The 9,775-nt window shown below is 38.3% G+C and overlaps 1 protein-coding gene across 1 annotated transcript; it reads left to right on the top strand.

Moving 5' to 3' along the window:
- Nucleotides 1–308: 308 nt before the first annotated feature.
- On the top strand, nt 309–6,749 carry LOC146619833 (uncharacterized). Its single transcript, XM_085369140.1, has 6 exons — nt 309–749; nt 862–910; nt 3,889–4,914; nt 5,074–5,229; nt 6,046–6,138; nt 6,412–6,749. Exons 1-6 carry the CDS (start codon nt 727–729, stop codon nt 6,721–6,723), a joined length of 1,659 nt encoding a protein of 552 aa, XP_085225266.1. The 5' UTR covers nt 309–726; the 3' UTR covers nt 6,724–6,749.
- The last annotated feature ends 3,026 nt before the right edge of the window (nt 6,750–9,775 follow it).

The following is a 9,775-nucleotide window of genomic DNA, read 5'->3' as shown; positions in this document are numbered from 1 at the left end:
CACCTCGAAGCGCGTCCAGCATGAACTGGTCGAGCTTTATATGCAATTTTCACGCGTAAGAAGAAGAGATCTGGGAGGAAGTAGTGCCAGACGGTATGTTATTAAAATGGCAGCTGTCAATCTAGCGTTTGAAGAAAGAGTCTCCCTTCTCTATTTGCTGTGGAGAGCAGAGCAGTGCCTAAAGGACGTCCTCACTGTACCTGGGTCCATCAGGTCTTCCACAAGCGTGAGCAGTTTGGTGAGTTTCACCACTTGCTCCAGAAGCTCCGTCTGGATGACGGCCGCTTTCAGCAGTACCACCTTCTGTCCCTTGCCGAGTTTGAGAAGCTGCTGTCCCGCAGATTTTACCAACTCGAGCGGTAGACGTGATAAGCGCGAATGCACAAAATGCACCACACAAACTGCAGTGCGTATTTTACTTCGCGCTTCAAAGGCGTCAGTCGTGTGAAGTAGGCAGAAAAGCGTTTTCTCAATGCAAATCTGCTTCCGAAGTTTAGCTGGACCTCCAGTCGCGCTTCATCGTGCTCCTCCATTGACTTTACATGTAAACCTGAAGCTCTGGTCGCGTCTATCGCGTTCGGTGTGTACGCACCGTAACAGTCTTCACATTTCACAGTATGTAGATATTAACACAAATTTGTCAGAGTAATAACTTTGTTTTAATTAATTTCTCTCCCCAGAAATACATCACAAAATAAAGCCACATTCCCATGCTCTGAGATTCTTATGCACCTCCTCAACAATACATGGTAAGTTCATGTTTGCCTTATTATTATTATTATTATGTTATTTATTTTTTTTGGATGATGCAGAAGTTTAATCTCCTTGACGTTTTCTAATGCATATTTCATTTTTTATCAGTGACGTGTATGTGGCAGTGCAAGCATTGTGTTACCAGAGAGAGCAGCAGGTACAAATTACTTCAACATTATAAACTACATCATCATTACGGAATAGGTCAACATTATCTGTGCATATATGTTAATTGTCCGTGCACATTTAAGACTTGGAGTGGACTGAACACTCATGTCTATAAAGCTCATTCATCTCAGTTTACACAGACAGCTTCAAGTTCAGTAACTTTTAAATGTGAGTTATGTGACTGCAGTGACGTCTTCTCTGAGAGAGATTTTTTTGTCCATATTGGAACACATCTGCGAAGTAACGAGACAGGTAGTTGTGTGTTTCTTGGTTGCCCTTTCAAGACAAATATTTACAATACATTTTATACACACAAAAAGAGGAAGCATCATCCACACACACTTAAAGATTTTAAAGCCAGTGTAGTTACACGTGTGGACCCAGTTCAAGTGATAGAGTCCTCTGATAATGTAAGGGCTAGCTGTTCTGAAGATGTATCCTATGGTGAATTTGAAAGTGAGTCAGTGACAGAATGTGATAATAGTGCTGTTGAAAATCAGCCCGAACTAATTGAACGGAAATTAGCAGTAATATTGTTGAAATTGGAACACACATTTCATGTTCCAGCAAAAGGATTAGATGAGTTCTTAGAGGAGTTAGTTTTTCTGTTGAGTTCAGCTAGTGTACCTCTGACAAAACGTACAATTACAGAAATTTTTAAGAGCCATAACCTCCATATTAGTCAGGCTGTTATTGAAGAGCTTGCAAATTCTGTATGTGTTTCTAACCCTGTGGCTAAAATATTGGGAAAGTGTGGCCCTCTTGCCACTCCTTATAAAAGAAAACTATACTACATACAAAATTTTAGGGTTGTAGAGCCTGTTGAGTATTTTTTATCGATAGACCAAAGGAAGTCATTTCAGTACATCCCTTTATTACAGTTATTGCAGGAAATATTGAGTCACAATAAATTGCTGGATAGAGTGATTGAAGAACAAATAGCTCAAGAAAATAGAGAGAATCTGAATGGTGATCAGAGGGTTTACAGATCTTTTCGAGATGGGGAGCATTATAAAAGAAATAGCTTTCTAGATGGTGAGAAGTTGAGAATTTCTATTAACCTTTATATTGATGATTTTGAGGTTTGTAATCCTCTTGGGACCTCACGGAAAAAGCACAAGCTTTGTGGTGTATATTGGGTCTTGGGCAATTTACCACCTGGTTCTCATTCAGCCCTTTCATCCATTTATTTGGCAATCCTTTGCAAGAGTGAAGATTTGAGGACATTTGGGTTTGAAAAAGTCTTTGATCCACTTTTGAGAGATCTGGTAACTTTGGAGCAACATGGTGTGTTCATCAGTCAGTTGAACGAGTGTATTAAAGGAACTGTGAGCTGCGTCATAGCTGACAACCTAGGAGCCCATGGGCTGGCAGGTTTTGTGGAAAGTTTTTCTGCTGAATACATATGCAGATTCTGTACAGCTAAAAAATCTGAAATAAAGTCAGTGACTGCTGGTGATTTTGAGCATAGAACACCGGAACTTCATGAATTCCATTTGAAGCGTGCACAAGAAACAGCAAGTGCTTGTTGTGGAGTTAAGCGAGATTGTATTTTGAGTAAGAATCTGAGCCATTTTCATGTCACTGCAGGCTACCCTCCAGATGTAGCACATGATCTGCTAGAGGGCATAATACCAGTGGAGCTTGCGCATTGTTTTTCTTTTTTAATCTCTAAAAAGTATTTCACCTTAGAAAAACTTAACAACTTGATCCAAAATTTTGAGTATAAATGGGCAGATAAAACCAACCGGCCTCATGCAATTCCCCAGACTTTCTCATTAAAAAAAAATATTGGTGGAAATGCACATGAAAATTGGTCTCTGCTTCGTTTGTTGCCTCTAATTATTGGTCCACTTGTTCCAGAGGATGAACCTGCATGGCATATTGTTTTGGATCTGAAGGACATTGTGGAGCTTGTTGTAGCCCCTGTCCAGTCTGATGAGTCGATTTCCTACCTTGAGTGTAAAATCAGTGAACATCGCCAGAGATACCAAGAACTTTTTCCAAACAACAGTCTTCTCCCTAAACATCATTATTTGGAGCACTACCCTGCTCTGATTCGGCATTTTGGGCCTCTTGTCCACAAATGGACAATGAGATTTGAGGCAAAAAATAGTTTTTTTAAACAAATTGCTCGCCATACAAACTGTTTTAAGAACATACCTGTTACACTTGCCAAAAAACATCAGCTCGTGATTGCCTCTGACTTGCACTCTTCTGACCATAAGACACCTTTAATGGTAAATGTTGGCTCATCAGTACCAATTGATGTTCTGAAAAGTGATATCGCAGTAGCTATAAAGCAAAGATTACCAGATGAAACTGATGTCCATATTACAAAAAGCGTGTCATACAATGGCATGAACTACAGCACAGGAATGATAGTTGTTCATGGGCAAATATTTGGTTTGCCAGAGTTTGCAGAAATTCTGCAGATTTTTATTTTGCATGGCAGAATATACTTTTTTGTAAAAAAGTTCTCTGCTTGGTATCGAGAGCACTTCAGAGCTTTTGAGCTTGACATGTCACATGCGAGAGAGGTGTCTCTGATTGAGCATGGGGAACTACTCGATGACTACCCGTTAGCTGCCTATTCAGTGGGAGGCCTGCGTCTGGTTACTCTGAAGAGACACACTAACTTGCAGGGTAAACAGGAGTGATGTTTGTAAGTATTTTCCCCCTATATCACCTGGCACAGTAAATAATACATCATACTTTGCAGACCAATTGCTACTTAATTTAGTGAGAGTAGATTTCTTTTAAGCATCTTATGCAAGAATTGTCATTAATTAGAAGAATGCAAGACAAATCTGGAAAATGCACTATTCACTTCTCCAGTAAAAAAATTCCTCGAGGCCAAGGTGACATCATCAAATTATCGTTGACATTAGAATTTGTTACACACACTCGCACAATAGTCAATGAGTACATCTTTATTTATTTTTTAAATATTTGATATTTGTCCAGGTCAGCATGATGCCCCAGCCCATAAGACTGAGGATCATTCTCGGAGAAGATGATGCCAGGAAACTAATTTTACCAGCTGGGATATCAGACTCCATTGAGGAATTGTGTCAGGAAATAAAGACAAATTTTGGAGTGCAACAGGATTTTCGTCTTCAATATCAAGATCCTGATTTCGGAAATGATTTTGTAAATCTGACTGCGATCTCTGAAATTAATGATAAAGCAACTTTAAAGGTTGTATACTTGGATAGTGTGCAGTTGCAAAGTTTTACAGAAGATGGAGTGACATGTCAACCAGTGCGAAGTCCAACACATTCCTTTTCAAGCTCTTCAGACACAGACAATACAAGGCCCGTTTCATCGTCAGGTTCATCACCGTCTACAAGACTGTCAGTGTGGCCAAGTGTCTTCACAGTCCCTCGTTTCAGCTATGAGGCTGAACTGCAACTTGAAAAGGCCAATGCTGAGTTCATTGCTGGTGGAACTCATTTGACCCCCTCACCAAAACTGAAATCCCACCTTTTAGAAAGGCTGGCTGAAGAAATAATAAAATTTAAAGTCTATCCAACTGACAATGACCTGAATGAAGTTGCAGAAGCCCTTGTCAAACAGCATCCTTGTCTGAGGGAGCAGGGATCCTTTAATGGCTGTTATGGTTGGAAAATTAGCCTCAAGTATAAAATGGCCAATGTCCGGACCAAACTGAGAGGCCTGGGCTGTGCTGAGGTGTTGGTAAATTCACTAAAGAACAAGGCCCAAGACAAAAGTAAGGCAGCATTGAATGTGAAAAAGCCTAGAAGAGCAGAAGTCAATTACTGTCCGCAGTATCCAAAAGGAGAAACCACTGACAGCCTGGAAAAAGAGAGAATTGCACTGCTTTCAGAGGTTCAGAAGAGAAACAATGACAATATAGTGACAATGAAAATGCAGAAGACTTTTTCGTACAGAAGGCAAGAAGTTATTCAAGGACAGCCCTTTATTGCAGATTTTAAAAGCAGATGGCCAGCTCTGTTCACCGAGAAAGAGGTGCATGTCCTATATGTCTAACTTTTAGAGTGTGTTTATGGTTGACCAGTTATTTCTTGCTTCACTAATATTGACATAACATAGTGATAAAACAGCTAATAATTCCTGGTATGTCCTTCCTCTGGTGCATATTATAAGTGCATTGTTCATGTTTTTCAGATTGACAAGGAATTCCTGCGCATATCGACAGTACCGCTGCTATCTAGATTCTTTTATGAGCTAGACTTGTACACTCCACGCATGATGGAGCTCTTTCGAGGCAAAGGTGGGGTGGCTGGCAGAAAAATGAGACACATCATGGTGGCCATCTCTAAGGTGGGTTAGATCTGTGCTTAAGAACTTTTTATGCCCATAATCTGGCAATTTTATGAGCAAAGATATCTATACATATGGTAGGCAAAAGTCCTAAGAGGTTTTCATATCTTATACAAATTATATAAGCATCAGTCTTATATTAATAAGTAATTGATAAAATCGTATGGTTAATTTTGATCAAAATGGGGGAAAAAAACCCCAAAAAAACATTAGTGTTGCCTCATTTTGTGTCTGATTTGGTTTAGACAGATGTTTTGAGGTGGCTGTAGCTCAGGTGGTAGAGCAGGTCAGCTACTAATCAGAAGCTTGGCGGGTTGGTCCCAAGCTCCTCCAGTGTGCATGCCAAATATCCTTGGGTAAGATACTAACCCCAAGTTGCTCACCGATGCATTCATCGGAGTGTGAATGTGTATGAATGTTAGACAGTAAGCACTAAACCCGGTGGCGCCAGTGTTCGACAGCCTCGACCTCTGTCAGTGCGCCCCAGGGTGGCTGTGGCTACAATGTAGCTTACCATCACCAGTGTGTGAATGTGTGTGTGAATGGGTGGATGACTGGATATGTAAAGCGCTTTGGGGTCCTTAGGGACTAGTAAAGTGCTATATAAATACAGGCCATTTAAACAGTTTAGAAAAAGTGATTGGGTGAATGAATTGTTGTATAAAGGCAGCTTTGAGTGCTCTGAGTAGAAAAACGCTATATAAGAACCAGTCTATTTACCATGTGGCCTTTTGGACTCTTCCAAACTAAGTATTCCTTTTTCAAACTGCTGCCTAAAAGTTAAATATTGTCATTATGGATTCCCTTTTTTCTTAGGATGACACAATACATGCAAGACGAGCATGCATCCTGAAGTCCTTGTGTGTCTACCTGAATGAAGACCATGAGAAACTTGTGAAGGAATATACGGTCAGTTATATTCACAAGTTGTTCTGTGTTATGTAATTTGCTCCAGGAGTTATGGGTAATTTCGATATATGAAATGGTAAAATGTGACACCACGTGTGAATAAAAGATATTGCAATTGGTCCTTGTTTTGTTTCATGTCAAATTTCTGAGGTGTGAAACCAGAGACATAGAATTTAGTAAATATATCAGCATATTCACGCTGATTGCTGAATTCCTTTTTTTTTTTTTCATATGTAGACTCAAACAAATGTATTATTATATTTTACGTCACAGAACACTGAGGCCAACACTGAAGCCATGGAACAAACTGTGATGGGAGTGTATGTCATACATCAGGAGGGTGCGGAGCCTGGAGATGACCCAGAGAACATCGGTGTCCTGATTGAAGGCGTGGAGGTTCTCACTGGTTTGAGGGGCATTGCAATTGCTTGTGCTCTGTTATTTGGACTGATATACTGTCTGAACCTAAGCTACCCACCGGAGCTCAAATGCACTTTTGAAGTCTTGCAAAAGATTATCATGAAGCTGGATGGACAGAGGTTGTCATCCAAGGCACAGTTCCTAAAAAACAAGCTAATGGGGTGAATGAGCTTGAAACGGACTCATGCAAGCCAGATATTTTTTTTTCAAGGTTTCTGCAATGCAAATATGTGTTTACTGTTTTAAAGTTTAAAATTGTAAGTTATAAAATGTTCATATAAACTATGTGGTTTGCTCTGCGGCTATTATACAAAGATTGTTTGTTCATAACTTAAAGTCTTATACAGTTTAAGTGTAAACACTGATTTTTGCCAGATGGCAATTGTTACAAAGGCAAATGCACACTGGTTTTCACAAATTGTTTGAGTGGAGCAGTTATGCTCAAAATTGAATGTTTTCTCCACACGTTAAATAGCATAAAGTCACTATTAATGGATACAGCCTGATTAAATGGAGGACTAATGTATGCAAGCAACATAGTAATGTTGTAATATTATAGTAATGTTGAATGTTATGTCTGAGCTTTAAATTGTGTTAAAATTCATATTGTTGTTTGCAATGCATATTTTACTACATTTTACGAAAGTTGCTTTGGGGATAATATTTTTTGTCTGCAAACTATTCAACAGACTTATTTCATTTTTATTATTAGGGTTATTGTATTGTATTTTTTCTTTCAGTCAGCATGTCTTGATCTGGAAGTTCTGTGGTCTTGGTATGAGATGGTTAAAGGGGAGAAAGCTAGGCTGAACTGGGATCCTGCCAACTGTTTTAAGAATGTTCAAGCAAAATAAAAGATGGTTTTGCAAGTTATCATTTATGTATGTTTCATTAATTTAATTAAAAGTAATGTTTACATAAGCAATACAAACACTAACTGAAACATGATTGGTGTAAGTACTACAGACATAAATTACATTTGTTCATTCAACAAGATTAACATTGGTGTAACAAACAAATATTTTACTAGTTCATGTAACAAGACTGACTTTTGATGTGCCAAAGTGTTTAAACAATATAACATGAATTTAAATTAATTTAATTAGACTAACTTGGTACAAACATGTTAACTGAATAAAAATCAAATTAACTGAATGTTAATGTTTAAATTATGTTACACTTACAAACATATTTAGTGTTGAAACAACACAATCAAGATGGATTGATTTAACATGATTTGTTTAGGTGGAATATAGGTGGCAAGATGAAATTAAGTTCATCCAATGAATTATTTTTTTGAGTGTAGCAACGAGCACCTAATAAGAATGTCATATGCAGCTTCAAGTCCTCCCAGGCTGATGCCACATTTTTTCAGGCCCTTAAATTCAAGCTGGAAGTCTCCACTTTAAACTCCCGTTATTCACATACCAAAGAGTTAAATGTGTTTTGAAACACGACTAAACAGCAAAAGTTGTGTCAGTGTCCAAAATCATGGTTGGATCTAATTGTGTAGATGTATGTGTCTGGACATGGATGTAATGTAAATGACAGCCCTGTTAGAGTGCAGTTAAATAACACTTTTGGGCTTTTTGTGTAATGAGAGAACAAGTGCTTGCTTCTTAACCAGTCGTTATGTAACAACACTGACACACACAAACACGCATCATGCTGAAAAAGTAAGAAAACATATACCACGATGTGTTATTAGTAACAAACAAGATAAAAATGTGTCTCTGAGCTGGCAGCGCATTGGCACAGGTGCTCAGCTTACACACTCGTGCCTGTTCTCAGAATTGTAAAAAATGGAAAACACTTCTCCGTGAGATAAAGAGACTGTGCGATAATCACTGAAATGCCTGTGGATTTTTTTCACACAGCATCAAGAGATGGCAAAGTGTAAATTATATAAGTGGTAATTTGTATAAATATGTGTCCTGTACTCTGTAAACAAAATGATGAATACCACCATCACACATTTGTGTGCACTTGGAGTTCACTTCAGCTTCAGCAGCTTGTGTTTTTGTCATTAGGCCCACTGACTCCTACTCATACAGAATGAGTCATGACAGCTAATGAAGGGAAATAAATCCCATTTATTTAAAAGAACATCATTTAAAGATTAGCAGCGGTGACCTTTCATGCGCACGACAGTTTTTCTGGTGATAAATGTCCCAGATATAAATATATCCTAGATATTTCACAACCCTGAAAAACCCCTGATTGCATAACTCTGTTCACAGCAACTATGAGAACAGCTTCTAAAAAGTTAGCAAAAACGTTCAACAAAAGCTTGTGAATGTTGGACTTTTGAAGCTCACCTCCACTTTGTGTTCTGCATCACCATCTTTTCATCTTTGTTTCAAAGGGGTAAGCGCCCAGTAGAGATTAAATAGTAATACGCTTTATATCAAGGCTGGAGTGCTACTATGTATTCAAAGAGTCTGGCCTGTTCATGAAAGTAAAATCCCAGGGACGCAGCCAATCTAGATTAAATGGAGCATTTAGAGTAAATGCTGTTCATGTTATTGAACTCTGAGGAGTTTCTTGAGGACACTTGAGCAGTGTGAAATATTCACACTGAAATATATAATTTAGTAAAAATTAACTGGTGCCAAACACTATAGATTTTTTCCCCCTCTTTATTTATAAAGTTTAGTTTTTTTAAACCTTTAGTTAACCAGGAAAAAAACAACACTTGAGATGAAAAATCTCTTTTACAAGAGCGTCCCGGCCAAGAAGGACAGCAGTACGATCATAAGCTGCACAAATTAATAGCAGATACACGTCAGAATCCGTACACGGGTTAAATACAGGTAAAGAGTAAAAAAAACAAACAAACACACAAAACAACCAAAATTATAAACGTGATTATCAATAAAGAATGAATACCTTAGTAATATCTTGTCAAATGCCAGAAACAAAGGTATTCACGCAAAAGATTTGCAGCCTGAATTAAAAGGTCGTTTAAAATGACCGTGAATGTATTAAGTGAGAGCAGTTCCTTAAGTCTTATTTGATTAAACTCTAGCTTTTATAATTAAACCATTAGACAGATAGATAAAATCGCTGCATCCATAGTGGTCACCCTTTTAACTCACAGCTGAACTATCTTCTACTTTAAAAAAAAAAAATCCCCTTCTCCCCAATCGACCAGCAGGAAAACGCCAATCTATTTTAGCTGATATCCTATCGGTCATATCACTCAGCAGCACAACAG

This window comes from Diplotaxodon limnothrissa, linkage group LG13 (genome assembly GCF_057381915.1).
Source record: "Diplotaxodon limnothrissa isolate DT_005_m linkage group LG13, D_limnothrissa_male_GT1.1, whole genome shotgun sequence".
NCBI lineage: Eukaryota > Metazoa > Chordata > Actinopteri > Cichliformes > Cichlidae > Diplotaxodon > Diplotaxodon limnothrissa.
The sequence above is the reverse complement of the archived record's forward strand: the minus strand, read 5'-3'. Positions and strand labels throughout refer to the sequence as shown.

Bases quoted from the DNA above. Each gene is read 5' to 3' on its own strand.
- LOC146619833 (XM_085369140.1), top strand. From the start codon at position 727: ATGCACCTCCTCAACAATACATG. The intron at 750-861 runs GTAAGTTCATGT...ATTTTTTATCAG, and splicing joins CACCTCCTCAACAATACATG to TGACGTGTATGTGGCAGTGC. The intron at 5,230-6,045 runs GTGGGTTAGATC...CTTTTTTCTTAG, and splicing joins TCATGGTGGCCATCTCTAAG to GATGACACAATACATGCAAG.